The following is a 17,460-nucleotide window of genomic DNA, read 5'->3' on the forward strand; positions in this document are numbered from 1 at the left end:
CAGATATCTTGGCCCTGTTTCAGAGGTCTGATATCAACAGTTTCACTTCTAGACAGAATTTTTTTTTTTTAAACCTATTAGGTTTAATCCCTGAAGGGATTTTTTTTTTTTTTTAAGTTTTAGATAAAGATAAAAATATGGGAAAAAGAACACAACTAAAAAGAATATCTTCTTTAATCTGAAACTGCTATTCCAAAGCACAGGGTCAAAGTCCCCTTTGACAATTACAAGTCTAGAGGAAAGACTACTCACCACTGAGAGTGACGGACTACATAATGACAATTATTTCCCATATCTAACATCACACTTAGTCACAGAATCCAAGGCAGAGGAAAATGTAAGAAATTATCCCTTACGCTGAACCATCATGGTAGGAAGTGACAAAGAGCCAAAGGACAAGTTCTCTCAGAGCTGCTGCTGCTTCTTCTACCAGTACTGCATATTTGTGTAGCACTCATTCATTAAAGTAAGTGTCTTCTAGGGACCTATCTATTCTTGAGATGGTGTCTAAATTCAGGTTGCGATAAACTCAAGGGACCTATCTATTCTTGAGATGGTGTCTAAATTCAGGTTGCGATAAACTCAAGGTCGTAGTTTCACTCTCGTGGACGTGTTTTAATTTTCTTCAGCTTCAACTTCAAGTTGCATATGAGCAATGGACAGTCTCTTCACAGTCAGCCCCTGGTCTTGTTCTGACTGATGATACTGAGGTCTCCACTGTCTCTTAACGCAGGTGTAGTCAATTTGATTCCTATGTTTCCTATCTGGCGAGGTCAATATGTACAGCTGCTGTTTATGTTACTGAAAATAGGTATTTGCAATAAAAAAGTCGTTGGTCTGGCAAAATTCTATCATGCAATATCCAATACTGTTTCTATCACCATTGACATATCTTCCAACAACCAACTCTTCTTTGTTTCCAATTTTCGCATTCCAATCACCAGTAATTATCAATGCATCTTAATGGCGTATTTGATCAATTTCAGACTGCAGAAGTTGGTAAAAAAATCTCCAATTGCTTCATCTCTGGCCTCAATGTTTAGTATGTAAATTTGAATGATATTCATATAAATTGGTCTTTCTTGCAGGCGTATGGAAATTATCCTAACACTGACAGCGTTATATCTCAAGATACACCTTGAAATCTTTTTTTTTGACAACGAATGCAATGCCATTCCACTTCAATTTGGCATTTCTAGCACAGTAGACCATACAGTTGTCTGATTAAAAATTGCCAATACCAGTCCTTTTCAGCTCATTAATGCCTAAGATATCAATACTTATGCATTCCATTTCATTTTTGATGACTTCAAATTTTCCGAGATTCATGCTTCGTACATTCCATGTTCTGATTATTAATGGATTTTTGCAGCTTTTTCTTCTCTTTTTTTGAGTCTTGCCACATAAGCAAATGAAGGTCCTGAAAGCTTTACTCCATCTACATCATTATGGTCGACTCCACTTGAGGTGGCAGCACTTCCCCAGTCGTATTTTAAGTGTCTTTCAACTCGAGGGGCTCATCTTCCGATACTGTATTAGACAATATTCTGCTACTATTCATAATGCTTTCAGGGGGAAGTTTTTCAGAAGTACACCACCAGGTCCTTCTTGCTAGTGTATCCTGGTCTAAAACTATGCCCCTGCTGGTACCTGAAAAACCAGATGAGTTGTGGGATGACACCAAGGACATCATACATGAAGAAATCAAAAAGTAATTAAAAGAAAGAAAAGATGAAAATGGATGCCAGAAAAGACTATGAAACTTGCTCTTGAACATACAGTAGCTAAAGCAAATGGAAGAAATGATGAAGTAAAAGAAGTGAACAGAAGATTTCAAAAGGTGGCTTGGAAAGACAAACTGAAGTATCATAACAACATATGCAAAAACCTGGAGTTAGAAATCCAAAAGGGAAGAACATGTTCGGCATTTCTCAAGCTGGAAAAAAAAAAAAGAAGAAGAAATTCAAGCCTTGAGTTGTAATACTAAACAATGTAGGAAACATCAAAAGAAGATGAAAGGTATACACAGAGCTACTGGACCAAAACAATGGTCGATGTCCAACCATTTCAGGAGTTAGCATGTGATAAAGAACCGATGGTATTGAAGGATGAAGTCCAAACTATGCTGAAGGCATTGGTGAAAAAAAAGGCTCCAGGAATTCACAGAATACCACTGAGATGTTTCAACAAACAGATGCTGTGCTGGAGATGCGTACTTGTCTATGCCAAGAAACTTGGAAGACAGCTACCTAGCCAGCCAACTGGAAAAGATCCACATTTGTGCCCATTCCAAAGAAAGGTGATCCAACAGAATGCAGAAATTATCGAACAATATCATTAATATCATATGTAAGCAAAATTCTGCTGAAGATAATTCAGAAACAGTTGTAGTAGTAGTACATCAACAGGGAACTAACAGAAATTCAAGCTGGATTCAGAACAGGATGTAGAACGAGGGATATCAATGCTGATGTCAGATGGATTGGCTGAAAGAAAGAAAATATCAGAAAGATGTTTATCTATGTTCTATTGACTATGTAAAGGCATTCGACTATGTGGATCATAACAAATTATGGGTAACGCTGTGAAGAATGGGAATTCCAGAACACTTAATTGTGCTCAGGAAGAACCTGTACATAGAATAAGAGGCAGTCGCTAGGAAAGAACAAGGGGATACTGCGTGGTTAAAAATCAAGAAAGGTGTGTGTCAGGGTTGTATCCTTTCACCATACTTAAACAATTCTGTATGCTGAGCAAATAATCCGAGAAGCTGGAATTATATGAAGAAGAATGTGGAATCAGGATTAGAGAAAGACTCATTAACAACCTGTGATATGCAGATGGCATTACCTCACAGAAAGCAAAGAGGACTTGAAGCACTTACTGAAGATCAATGACCACAGCCCTCAGTATGGATAACACCTCAACATAAAGTAAACAAAAATCCTCACAGACCGAGATAAGCAGCATCATGATAAATGGATAAAGACTGAAGTTGTCAAGGATTTCATTTTAGTTGGATCCACAACCAATGCCATGGAAGCAACACTCAAGAAATCAAATGACGTATTGCATTGGGCAAATCTACTTCAAAAGACCTCTTTGAAGTGTTAAACAGAAAAGATGTCAAGCAAGCTGGTCAACGAATAAGGAAAACCTAAGAATAACTGATGACTTTGAATTATGGTGTTGGTGAAGAATATTGAATATACCATGGACCGCCAGAAGAACGAACAAGTCTGTCTTGGAAGAAATACAGCCAGAGTGCTCCTTGGAAGCAAGGGTGGCAAGACTTCGTCTCACGTACTTTGGACAAGTTATCAGGAGGGGCCGGTTCCTGAAAAAGAACATCAGGCTTCGTAAAGTAGAGGGTCAGCAAAAAAGAGGAAGACTCAATGAGATGGACTGACACTATGGCTGCAACGATGGGCTCAAGCATAGTAATGATCGTGATCATACTGCAAGACCAGGCAGTTGTTTCGTTCTGTCGTATGTAAGATCACTATGAGTTAGAACCAACTCAAGGGCACCTAACAACAGGACCTATCATACCATCTTTTATTCTTAAAATACAAAATAAACAAAGAAGAGAATACAGAACACCTTTTCTGCCCTTGAGAAGCCCACAGATGAATACACTTACATTGCAATGTGCTGAGTGGTACAAAAATGATACACCACAAAGAAGAGGTCTTTCATTTGATCACAATTCTATGAAGTAGACAAGACAATTTCCCATGTGTCTGTCAGTTTGTTGTACTGTGGGGGTTTGTGTGTTGCTGTGATGCTGGAAGCTATGCCACCGGTATTCAGATATCAGCAGGGTCACCCATAGAGGACAGGATTCAGCTTCCAGACTAAGACAGACTAGGAAGAACGACCTGGCGGTCTACTTCTGAAAAGAATTAGCCAGTGAAAACCGTATGAATAGCAGCAGAACATTGTCTGATATAGTGCCAGAATATGACACCCCGCCAGGTTAGAAGGCACTCAAAATACGACTGGGGAAGAACTGCCTCCTCAAGGTAGAGTCGACCTTAATGGCATGGATGGAGTAAAGCTTTTGGGACCTTCATTTGCTGATGTAGCACGACTCAAAATGAGAAGAGACAGCTGCAAACATCCATTAATAATCAGAACCTGGAATTCTAAAGTACGAATCTAGGAAAATTGGAAATCATAAAAAAGGAAACAGAATGTATAAATATCGATATCTTAGGCATTAGTGAGCTGAAATGGACTGGTATTGGCCATTTTGAATCAGATAACCATATAGTCTACTACACTGAGAATGACAGCTTGAACAGGAATGTTCTGGCATTCATTGTCAAAAAGAACATTTCAAGACCTATCCTGATATACAACGCTGTCAGTGATAAGACAATATCCATATGCCTACAAGGAACACCAGTTAATACAAATATTGTTCGAATTTACACACCAACCACTGAGACCAAAGATGAAGAAACAGAAACTTTTTATCAGGTGCTGCAATCTGAAATTGATCAAACATGCAATCAGGATGCATTGATAATCACTGGTGACTGGAATGCAAAAGTTGGAAACAAAGAAGGCTCCGTAGTTCAAAAACATGACCTTGGTGACAGAAACAATGCCACAGATCAAATGATAGAATTTTGCAATACCAACGACTTCTTCATTGCAAATACCTTCTTTCACCAAAGAACCACATGGGCCTCGCCAAATGGAACACACAAGAGTCAAACTGACAAGGCCAGGGGTTGACTGTGGAACAGACCATCAATTGCTCATATGCAAGTTAAAGCTGAAACTAAAAAAAATCAGAACAAATCCATGAGAGCCAAAATATAATCTTGAGTATATGCTACCTGAATTTAGAGACCATCTCAAGGACAGATTTGACGCACTGAACACTAGTGACCGAAGACCAGACGGGTTGTAGAATGACATCAAGGACACCATACATGGAGAAACCAAGAGGTCACTGAAAAGACAGGAAAGAAAGAAAAGACCAAGATAGATGTCAGAGGAGACTTTGAAACTTGCTCATGAACGTCGAGCAGCTAAAGCAAAAGGAAGAAATGATGAAGTAAAAGAACTGAACAGAAGATTTCAAAGGGCAGCTTGAGAAGACAAAGTAAAGTATTATAATAACATGTGCAAAGAGCTGGAGATAGAAAACCAAAAGGGGAGAACACACTCGGGATTTCTCAAGCTGAAAGAGCTGAAGAAAAAAAAATTCAAGCCTCGAGTTGCAGGAGTGAAGGATTCTATTGGGAAAATATTAAACGACACAGGAAGCATCAAAAGAAGATGGAAGGAATATACAGAGTCATTACACCAAAAAGAATTAGTCAATCTTCAACCATTTCAAGAGGTAGCAGATGATCAGGAACCAACGGTACTGAAGGAAGAAGTCAAAGCTGCTCTGAAGGTATTGGTGAAAAACAAGGCTCCAGGAATTGATGGAGTATCAGTTGAGATGTCTGAACAAACAGATGCAGGGCATGACATGATCACTCATCTATGCCAAGAAATATGGAAGACAGCTTCCTGGCCAACTGACTGGAATCCATATTTATGCCTATTCCCAAGAAAGGTGATCCAACCAGATGTGGAAATTATAGAACAATATCATTAATATCACACGCAAACAAAATTTTGCTGAAGATCATTCAAAAGCAGCTACAGCCGTATATCGACAAGGAACTGCCAGAAATTCAGGCCGGATTCAGAAGAGGACGTGGAACCAGGGGTATCATTGCCGATGTCAGATGGATCCTGGCTGAAAGCAGAGAATACCAGAAGGATGTTTACCTGTGTTTTATTGACTATGCAAAGGCATTCTACTGTTTGGATCATAATAAATTATGGATTACATTGCAAAGAATGGGAATTCCAGAACACTTAATTGTGTTCGTCAGGAACTTGTACATAGATCAAGAGGCAGTTGTTCAAACAGAACAAGGGGATACTGATTGGTTTTGAGCCAGAAAGGTGTGTGTCAGGGTTTTATCCTTTCACCATACCTATTCAATCTGTATGTCAAGCAAATAATCCGAGAAGCTGCACTATATGAAGAAGAACGGGGCGTCATTCAGGATTGGAGGAAGACTCATTAACAACCTGTATTATACAGATGACACAACCTTACTTGCTGAAAGTGAAGAAGACTTGAAGCACTTACTAATGAAGATCAAAGACCACAGCCTTTACACCTCAACATAAAGAAAACAAAAATCCTCACAACTGGACCAATGAGCAACATCATGATAAACAGAAAAGACTGAAGTTGTCAAGGATTTCATTTCACTTGGATCCACAATCAACAGCCATGGAAGCAGCAGTCAAGAAATCAAAAGACACACTGCGTTGGGCAAATCTGCTGCAAAGGATGTCTTTAAAGTGTTGAAGAGCAAAGGTGTCACCTTGAAGACTAAGATGTGCCTGACTCAAGCCATGGTATTTTCAATCACATCATATGCATGTCAAAGCTGGACAATGCATAAGGAAGACCCAAGAAGAATTGACGCCTTTGAATTATGTTGTTGGCGAAGAATATTGAATATACCATGAACTGCCAAAAGAACGAACAAATCTGTCTTAGAAGAAGTACAACCAGAATGCGCCTTAGAAGCAAGGATGGTGAGACTACATCTTACACACTTTGGACGTGTTGTCAGGAGGGATCATTCCCTAGAGAAGGACATCATGCTTGGCAAAGCACAGGGTTAGCGAAAAAGAGGAAGACTCTCAATAAGGTGGATTGACATGGTGGCTGCAACAATGAGGTCAAGCATAACAACAATTGTAAAGATGGCACAGGACTGGGCAGTGTTTCGTTCTGTTGTGCATAGGGTCACTATGAGTCGGAACTGACTCAATGGCACCTAACAACAACAGGCAAAACAATTACTATTATATGACTCAGGATTTGCATTATACAGATGAGTCTATAAGATGTGCATTTTACTGAGTCTGTCAATAAGCAATTTTCAAAACGGAGAAAATGGAAGAAAAACATTTGTAAGAAAAATTATTTTGACAGTGTTAGCTCAGTGTTCTTCCCAGTAGACTCCAATCTTGCGTCTCGAGGCCCTAAGGACTTTAATTTAACAAGACTAAAAGCTTATCTAGCTGTATATATACATATAAGAACATTTTCCACTTCAAGATTTTTTCATCACAATTGATTATGTGCATTATGTAGTTCAACCATCACTACCATCGGTTTCCAAACTTTTTCCATTACCTTTAACAGAACCTCAGTGTCTCCTAAGCACTGAGTCTGCATTTTCCTCTCCTTATGTCCCTCCCACCCATGACAACCACTATTTAACTTTCTTATCTATATCCTTGCTTATTCTAGATATTTAAGTAGGATCATAAAATATTTGTACTTTTGTGACTGACTTATTTCACTTGGCATATTTTCAATGTTCATCCATGTTCGAACATGATTCAGGACTTCATTTCTCTCTATGGCTGAGTAATATTCCATTATACTTATGTACCACATTTTATCCATTCATCCAGTGACGGACATTTAGGCTGTTTTAATCTTTTGTCTGTTGAGTAGTACTGCAATGAACACTGGTGTACAAGTATTTCTTTGCGCTTCTCCTTTCAATTATTTTTGGGTTCACATGGTTATTATATGTTTAACTTTTTGAGGAACTGCCAAATTATTTTCCACATCAAGCCGCACGATTTCCAATCCCACCAGTAAAGGAAGAGAGTTCCAATTTCTCCACATTCTCACCAATACTGGTTGTGCACTGTATTAGCCATCTTCCCCCCCAATAAAACAAACCCCCACTGCCATCAAGTACATTCTGACACACAGCAACCCCACAGTGTTTCCAAGGCTGTAAACCTCTACAGAAGCAGACTGCCACATCTTTCTTCTGCAGAGCCACTGGCGGTTTCAAACCGTCAACCTTTCGGTTAGCAGTCTATTGCTTTAACCACTGCACCACTAGGGCCCCATTAGCCATAAAATAAATATAAAGTGGTATTTTATTGCTGTTTTGATTTGCATTTCCCTAATGATGAATGACATTGAGCATCTTTTCATGTGTTTGTTGGTCATCTGATTTATTTTGGAGAAATATCAATTCATGTCTTTTTTTTTTTGACTGGGTTGTTAATTTCTAGGAGTTTTTACATGTGGGTCCTTGTTCATTTTGCATTAGTTTTGACATATGGTGTGAGGTTCGGGTCCAGGTTGTTTTTGTTTTGTTTTGTTTTAAGAAAATTCAGTTGTCCAAGAACCATTTATTAAAAAGACTATTCTTTCCCCATTTGATGGGCTTAGCACCCTTGTTGAAAATCAATTGACCACAGATGTCAAGCTTATTTCTGGACTCTCAATTCTATTCCATTGGCCTGTATATCTATGACTGTACCAGTACAAGACTATTTTAATTACTATACTTTTTAATGTTTTCAGTCAGGAAGTGTGACTACTCCTACTTTGTTCCTCTTTGTCAAGATTGCTTTGGGTATTTGGGTCCCCAATTTTTTTTTTTTTTTTACAGTTCTATATAAATTTGAGGATTGGCATTTCCAATTATCCAAAGAGGGTTGTTGGAATTTTGATAGGGATTACGTTGAACCTACAGATTGTGCTGTGTAGTACTGACATCTAAACATTTAAGTCTTTGGATCCATGAGAACAGAGTATCTTTCCACTTATTTCAATCTTCTTTAATTTCTTTCAGTAATGCTTTATAGTTTTCTGTGTTTGAGTCTTTTACTTTCTAGGTTAAATTTAATCCTAGGTATTGCATTCCTTTAGAAGCTATTGCAAATGATTTTTTTAGGAATATAGTTTTTAAAGCTCATCAGGATTCTGTTATAAAGCCAGGTTTAGTAACCACCACAAAACTGTTAAAGCACACAATTTTGAAGTTAAACAAACTTGTTATGAATATCAACTGGCACACTTATATGACTCCTGGCATCTCTAAGTCTCAATTTTCTTCTACAAAATGGGGAAATTTTTAGTTCACAGCATAAACTAGCTAGCAAAGAAAATAACACATATATATATACACAGTTAAGTGTCTAAAACAAAACGAGTCGATTCCTACTCATAGCAACTCTATAGACAAGAGCAGAACTGCCCCACAGGGTTTCCAAGGAGCAACTGGTGGATCTGAACTGCAAACCTTTTGGTCAGCAGCTGAGCTCTTAACTACTGTACCACCAGAGCCCCTTAAACTGCCTAAACATGAGATAACATAAAATGCCATCAGAACAAAAAGTAAACTGTTAATTTTATTTCTACAACACACTGGATGTCATAGTATTTATTCAATAAAAAAGAGGTTATGAAGGAGACAATATAAGTGTAGCATCACGTAGTGGTTGAGAGAACTGGCATTGGAGTCAAAGAGACTAATGGATTTCCAAAACAATTCTAACACATACAAGCTTAAGTTGTTAGTTACAAGAATAATACCAGTATGACCTATCAGAGTTGTTATAAAAAATATTAAATAAGAGATTCTGGGAGATGAAGCATAAACAGACCATTGTTCCAACCCTACCCCACAAATACAACAAGAAATGCAAAAGGAAATGGAGCTTGGCCTTGAAGGACTCTGTATTGAGCAGCAGAGGACAGCTGCAGGTAACTGAGGACAGGCAAGAATCAAATAATCAACAATGAGTGATATACGGTAGACAATTGCTTCTACCACCATCCTTGCCCCTCCCCCCCACCACATGGGCTGCCAGCTCCTGTGAACTGCTGAAGCAACCCTATCAAAAGACCCTGCTCCCCTCACCACCACAACTCTTCCCTGTACAAAGGGACATGACCTTAGCTTCTGCTCTAAAATAAATAAGGCTGATGACCACTGGAGTCCGTACAGAGCATGCCAGCACCTACCCTATCTGGTCACTGACAGTTGCAAGGCTGCTGCGATTTTCTCCAATCAGTGCTGAAAACTGATGACTGAGGCTGCAGTGTGCTAGGAAGCAGGCATCTTCAAGAGGCTACATCCAGAGCCAACGTACTATAGGGAAAGAGGGAGCTCTGGTAGCAAGGAGGCAGGCATTTCTAAGGGTAAATCAGGAAAAGAGAAGGAGCTATCACAAAGATGAAGAAGCATTAAGCAATGGGCAAAGACTCTACCCACCTACAGAGGCTGAAAGCAACAAAAACTGAAGCTTGAGAAGGATAAGCACACTTTAATGCAATTATGGGACAACATCAAGACACCTAACCCATACATCATGCAAATTAAAGAAAGAGCTGAGAGAGAGAAAGGGACGGAAAGAACAGGTGAAGAAATAGTAACAGTTTCCCCAATATGATGAATGACATGAATCTACAAAACCAAGAAGCCCGAAAAACTACAGGCAGGATAAGCCAAAAGAGAGGTACACTCAGACAGTTCATAGTCAGGCTCTCAAAAAGTAAGAATAAAAAGAGAACTCTGAAATCAGTGGGAGAGAAACAAAAAGTCACATACAAAGAATTCTCAATAAGTTTAAGTGCCAATTTCTCTTGACAAACACTGGAGGCCAGAAGGCAATAGAATGATATATTTAAAGTGCTGAAAGAAAGAAAAAAAAAAAAAAAACTGCCAGCCAAGAATACTATACCAAGCAAAACTCTCCTCCAAGAATGAGGTTGAAATTAAAACATTCCCAGACAAGCAGAAGCTGAGAGAGTTCATATCCACCTGATTGGCCCTAGAAAAAATACTAATAGGTGTTCTGCAGATGGAAGGGAAAATACACTAGAAAGTAATTCAAAGCCATACATAAAAACACAGATCCCTAGTAAAGGGAATTTCATGGACAAGTGTATGGGCTAGTAATAAGGTATTCATGATTGATATTTCTGTTTTGTCCTTCATGCTTTTTAATGACAAATGTATAAAAAGCAAGGACAAAATTACGTCACAGGGCACATGAAATATAAAGACACAATTAATGATAACAAAACATGGGAGTGGGGAGGAACAATATAGATATAGAATTTCTTAGATGTCACTAAAGTTAAGCTGCTACCAACTTACCCTAACATGTTATAAATACAAGCTGTTAAACATAATGTTGATGGTACCACTAAGAATATACCAAAAACAAACAAACAAAAAAGGAAACCAAAATAGTTCACGAAAATAAACCAACAAAATATAAAAGCAGACAGGAATAAAGGAAAAATACAAAGACGTCTTAAGACATGCAAAAACCAAATAACAAAATAACATAAGTCACTTTTTATCAGTAATTACAGTGAATGTAAAATGGAATAATTGTGCCAATCAAAGCACAGATAGTGGCAAATAGAAAGGAAATATGATTCAACCATAGCCTCTTTAAAGAGACATACCTTAGACCCAAGGACACAAATAGCTTGAAAGTGAAATGATTGAAAAAAATATTCCATGCAAACAACTACCAAAAGAGAGGTGGGGGTGGCAATCTCAATGTCAAACAAAGTAGACTTTAAGATAAAATCTGATCAAAGAAGTAAAAATAGGCCTCACAAAATGATCAGAAGGTTAATTCATGAAGATTTAACAATCGTAAACATATATGCACCCGACACAGGAGTACCTATATATATAATGCAAACACTGACAGAAGTGAAGCAAGAAACAGGACTATAAAACCAGTTGGAGACTTCAATATACCACTTTCAATACTGGAGAGAACGACAAGAAAACAGAGGACTTGAATGACACTATAAACCAACTGTGTTTAAAAGACATACATAGGAAACCCAACAACAGAACAACATACATTCTAGTGCACACAGATCATTCTCCAGGATAGACCACACGTTGGGTCAAAAAGCTAGTCTAGACAAATCTCAAAAGATTGAAATAAAACAAAGTTTTTTCTTTGACCACAATGGAGTGAAGCTAGAAATCAATAACAGCTATAAAAAAAAAAACCTGAGAAATACACAAACATACATAGATTAACAACACTCTGTTAAACTACCAATGGCTCAAGAAGGAGATTAAAACAGATCACGAATTTTTTACAACCAAATGAAAAGGAAAGCACAACATACCAAAACATATGGGCTATAGCAAAGACAGTACTCAGAGGGAAACTTACAGCAATGAAATCCTGCATAAAAAAGACGACAGATCTCAAATCAACAGCCTATCTCTAAAACTTGAGGAACTAGAAAGAGAAGAGCAAACTAAGCCTAAACATACCAGAAGAAAGGAAATAAGAAAGATCAAAGTAGACATAAAAATCAGAATAACAACAGAGATCACTAAAACCAGAAATTGGTTATTTGAAAAGATCAATAAAATAAACCTTCAGCTAGACAGACTGCAAAGAGAAAAAATGTAAATAACCAAAATAAGAAATGAAAGAGGAGACATTACAATTGACCCGATAGAAATAAAGACGATTGTGACAGAATATTACGAACAACTGTGCGCAAACAAACTGGATAACCTAGATGAAGCAGACAAATTCTTAGAAGGACAAATGCTATCCAAACTGACTCAAGAGGAAATAGAAAATCTCAACAAACCCATAAAGAGTGACAAGATTGAATTAGTGATTTAAAAAAAAAAAAGTCCTGGACTAGATAGCTTCAGTGAGGAATTTTACCAAATATTTGGAGAAGAACTGACATTAATCCTGCTTAAACTCATCCAAAAGCTAAAGGAAGGGCTACACCCTAATTTATTCTAACAAACATAAACCTGGTACCAAAACAAGATAAAGACACCACAAGAAAAAAAAAACTACAGGCCAATATCCCTTATAAATATAGATATAAAAATTCTCAACAAAATACTAGCAAACAGAATTCAACAGCATATTAAGAGAACCGTACACCATAACCAACTGGTATTTACTCCAGAAATGCAGGGATAGTTCAACATTACAAAATGAATACACATAATATATCACGGCAACAGAACAGAGGAAAAAAACCACCGGAACATCTCTACGGATGCAAACAGGGCATTTCATAAACTCCAACACCCATTCTGGATGAAAACCTTCAAGGAGATTACTGGGGGAAAAAAACCTCAATATGATTCAGGGGATATATGAAAAACAAACAGCCAATATTATATTTAATGGAGAAAGACAAGAGCTATCACCTTAAAATCAAGAACAAGACAAGGGTGCCTGCTCTCACCATTTCTATTCAATACTGTTAGAAGTCCTAGCCAGAGCAATAAGATAAGAAAATGAAATAAAAGGTATCCAGATTAGAGAAGAACTAAAATTATCTCTATTCATGGATGTCAAAATTTTATATGTAGAAAATCCCAAAAAGTCTAGAAGAATGCTTCTACACATAACAGAGAAATTTAGTAAGGCTGCAGTATGCAAGGTCAACACACAACAATCAGTTGGGTTTCTAGACACCAACAATGAGAAATCTGAAAGGGAAATTAGGAAAACGAATCCATTTACATTAGCATCTTAGAGAATAAAATACCAAGAAATAAATTTACCACGGGTGTGAAATACTATACAAGGAAAATTATAAAACACCACTGAAAGAGACTGAAGACGAAAATAAAGGGAAACCTGTGCAGTGTTCAAGGACTGGAAGACTGAATATTGCTAAGATGTCAATAATACCCAAAGTGATCCAGAGATTCAATACAATCCGTATCAAAATTCCAGCAGCCTTCTTCACAGAAATGGAAAAACCAATCCTCAACTTTACATGGAATGGCAAGAGGCCCCGAACAGTTAAAGCAGTGCTGAAAGAGATTTAAGTAGGAGGACTCATACTTTCTGATTTTAAAACATATTGTACAGCTATGGTACGACAGACACAAGAACAATGGAATAAAACTGAGAGTACCAAAATGAACCCACACATCTATAGTCAACCGATTTTTGACAAGGGTGCTAAGTCCATTCAACAAGGAAAGAAGACTCTCTTCAATAAACAGTGTTGGGAGAACTGGATTTCCACAAGCAGAAAAGTGAAACAGAATGCATACCTCACATTACACACACACAAAAAATTCAAAATGGATTAAAGACCTAAGTATGAGAACTGAAATCATAAAATTCTTAGAAGAAAACATAGAGGCAAGGTTGTTGGGCCTACCTTTTAATAATGGATTAACTAATATAACAATAAAAGAACAAAGAGCAAAATATAAAATAAACAAAAGAGACCTCATAAAAATTTTAAAAATGTGTTCATCAAAAGACTTTGATGAGTAAAAGGATAATCTACTGACTAGAAGAATATCTTCAGAAACCATATATCTGATAAGAATCTAATAACCAAATACATATAAAACTTAAAACAACTTAACAACAAAAAGACAACCCAATAAATAAATGGGCAAGGGCTTGAATAGACATTTCACCAAGAGAACATTCAACTTGGTTACCAAACACATGAAATGATGCTCAATGTCAGTAGCCATCAGAGAGATGAAAATCAAAATAACAAAGCGATACCGTTTCACTCACACTGGAATGGCTAAAATAATAATAACAAATGTTGATGAAGATGTGGGGAACCTGGAACCCTTATCTATTGCTGATAGAAATGCAAATAGTACAGCCGTTGTAGAAAACAGCGTGGCGGTTCTTCAAAAAACTAAATATAGAACTATCGTTGCTGTTGTGTGCCATCGAGTCGATTTCGACTCATAGCAACCCTACAGGACAGAGTAGAACTGCCCCATAGGGTTTCCAATGAGCATCTGGTGAATTTGAACTGCCAACCTTTTCGTTAGCAGCCTAAGCTCTTAAACACTTCACCATCAGGGCTTCTAGAACTACCATAAAAAATATGACCCAACAATTCCATTCCTAGGTATATAACAAAAAAAAAAACAAACTTGAAAGTCTAGATACAAACAGAGACTTGGACACCAATGTTCACTGCAGCACTATTCACAATAGCCAAAAGGTGGAAACAACCTAAATGCCCATCAACAGAAGAATGGATGAACAAAAAAGGTGGTACATACATACAATGGAATACTACTCAGCCAGTAGTAGAAATGAAGCCTTGATACAAGTCACAATAGGGATGGAGCTTGAAGACATTATACTGAATGACGTAAGTCAATCACAAAACAACAAATATTCTATGACCTCACTTATAGAAAGACACAAAACTAGCAAAAAAAAAAAAAAAATGTATAGAGACCAAAATTTATCAGTGGTTACCGGGGTGACAGGGAAGAGGAAAGTGGAGGTTATCGCTTATGGAGAGCTGAGTTTCAGTTTATAGTGATGGAAAACCCCATTGATTAAAGGTAGGGCTGCACAGCTGATTAACGTAATGGTTGTCAATAAGTTGTACTCCTATAAAAAGAATTGGCAAAAGTTGTGTGATACGTATATTTATAACACAACAACAAAAAATTAAAAGAGTAGCTGCCAAAGCTGCTTATGTACAAATATCTCATGGCATTTGAGCCCTTGGTTTGTAGGGTCGGGGTAGTGGTTTCATGGGACATCGCACTTTCTTGGCCTCATATCATGTTTAGTGCTTCTGCTCTATCTCCTAGTCCGTTGTGTAGTGCCTGGGGTCTTAAAATCTTCAAGTGGCCATCTAAGATTTAACAATTAGTCTCTGTCCACCTTAGCAACAGAGAAAAAAGGAATCATGTATAGGAGGAGGAAATGAAACGTGTAGCTAAATGCCTCCATGAACAACTGGCTGCAAAACTCGAAGAACAAAATCAATGTCACTGAATTATAAATGTAAAAATATTGAACTGGTATTTTTGCTGCTGTAAAAATTCTCCACAATGAAAATGAAATAAATTATTTTTAAAAAAGTAATAGTAAAGGAGAAAACGTTTCTAGAGCATTTAGCATAGAGGCAGTACTCAGTAAGATCAAAATAGAAAATACCCACAATAATACCTATAGTAAGAATATTTTTTCCCAATATTGAACTCAATACATAACTGGATTTCTTAAAAATTATCAATTTACCTTCACTAGCCCCATCTTCTTGACCTACAGTTTTTCTGCTGCAAAACCTGTTGATTCCAGAACCATGTCCGTGATTATTCGCCGATTTAGAAATTGTCTTCTCTTCATCTGACAGATTACTTCCACTGGAACAACGTGTTATCTCTGCAGGTCCATTTGCACTATCAGATGTGAAATTTTCTATTAAAGAAAAAGAATATATAAAAATACTGCCTACCTTAACTGATTATTTTTCAGAATGAGATTTTATCCGTATTACTTGGCTAGTGTCACAAATACACAGAACTCTGATAGCAGAAGTAATGTCTTACATCAAATCTCTCTAAAGTTCTATGTAAAACCTAAGATTCTTTGAATTAAAGCCAAACCACAAGGAAAAAAGGAATTAGAATTGGTTCAGATAAGTTAAAAGGAGAAGAAAACAAACTGGAGCACAAAAGAAAACTAAAAAATAAATGTGAAATAACAACTAAAAATTTCTAGAGTATTTGATGAAATCAGGAAAAAACACAGACAAAACAAAAAAAAAAATCACAAAACCAATCATTTCCAAATAATATATTTCCTGCACTTTACCAGACTGGGAGCTCTGGTAGCAGCAGTATGCTAAAAACACTTAAGAGCAAACTTTTTTGCTTAATTAAACTTTCTATTTTGAGAAAATAGTAGCTGCAAATACAGTTATAAACATGAATACAAAGAAATCCTGGATACGCATTACCCAGTTTCCTTTAACAGTAACATCTTTAAGAATTATAGTATAACATCACAACTACAGTGTTGGCACAGTTATAGTCAAGATACAGAACAGTTCCATCATCACAAGTAATTTTACACAATAATGCACACCTTCTATGTTTGTTTGCCAACCGCTCCCTTCCCCCACGAGGTATGTTCAGAAGTTACACCATGCCAATTTTTTTTAATATGATGCTGTGGAAAAAATTTAGCATAGCACACTTACAAAAATACCTTACCAGAAGGAGGGAGTGGTTGGCAAACACAGAAGGCACATGTTATTTGTGCAAAAATACAGTATACTTTGTGTTGCCTTTGAATATCACACTACTCCCCACCACCATTCTTCAATCCTGGCATCCACTATAATTTTGTATTTCTGTAATTTTGCCACTTCAAGAGTCTTATATAAATTAAACCATACTATGTAAACTTTTGAGACTGGTTTTTACCACTCAGCATATTTTCCAAGTTGTTGTGTATAAAAAAGTTAGTTTCTTCTCATTACTGAGAAGTATTCCATAGTATGGATGTACCACAGTTTGTTTGATCATTCACCTACAGAAGGGTGCCTGTGTTATTTCCAGTTTGAAGCTATTGCGAATAAAACGGCTATGAACATCCACGTACAGGGTTTTATGTGAACATAATTTTCATTTCTCTGAGACAAATGCCCAAGCGTGCAATTGCTGACTTGTCCTGTAATTGCATGGTAAGTCTCATAAGAAACTGTCAAATTATTTTCCAAAGTGGCTGTACAATTTTACAGTCCTACCAGCAACCTATGAGTGGTCTAAGCTTTCT

The 17,460-nt window shown here is 37.1% G+C and overlaps 1 protein-coding gene across 3 annotated transcripts in view; it reads right to left on the reverse strand.

Annotated features, from left to right (window-relative positions):
* The window catches only part of SPIDR (scaffold protein involved in DNA repair), a 778,935-nt gene that overhangs the window by 643,198 nt on the left and 118,277 nt on the right, over positions 1–17,460 (reverse strand). The window contains exon 4 of one of the 3 annotated variants that reach the window (XM_064267702.1): positions 15,919–16,098. The exons of 1 other annotated variant lie outside the window; for it this stretch is intronic. In XM_064267702.1, coding sequence (XP_064123772.1) covers positions 15,919–16,098 — 180 coding nt within the window. Of the gene's footprint in view, positions 1–3,212; positions 3,462–15,918; positions 16,099–17,460 lie in introns of those variants that run through there. One more of the 3 variants, XM_064267704.1, reaches the window with a different exon arrangement.

The sequence above is a fragment of the Loxodonta africana genome, chromosome 14, assembly GCF_030014295.1.
Source record: "Loxodonta africana isolate mLoxAfr1 chromosome 14, mLoxAfr1.hap2, whole genome shotgun sequence".
Classification (NCBI taxonomy): domain Eukaryota; kingdom Metazoa; phylum Chordata; class Mammalia; order Proboscidea; family Elephantidae; genus Loxodonta; species Loxodonta africana.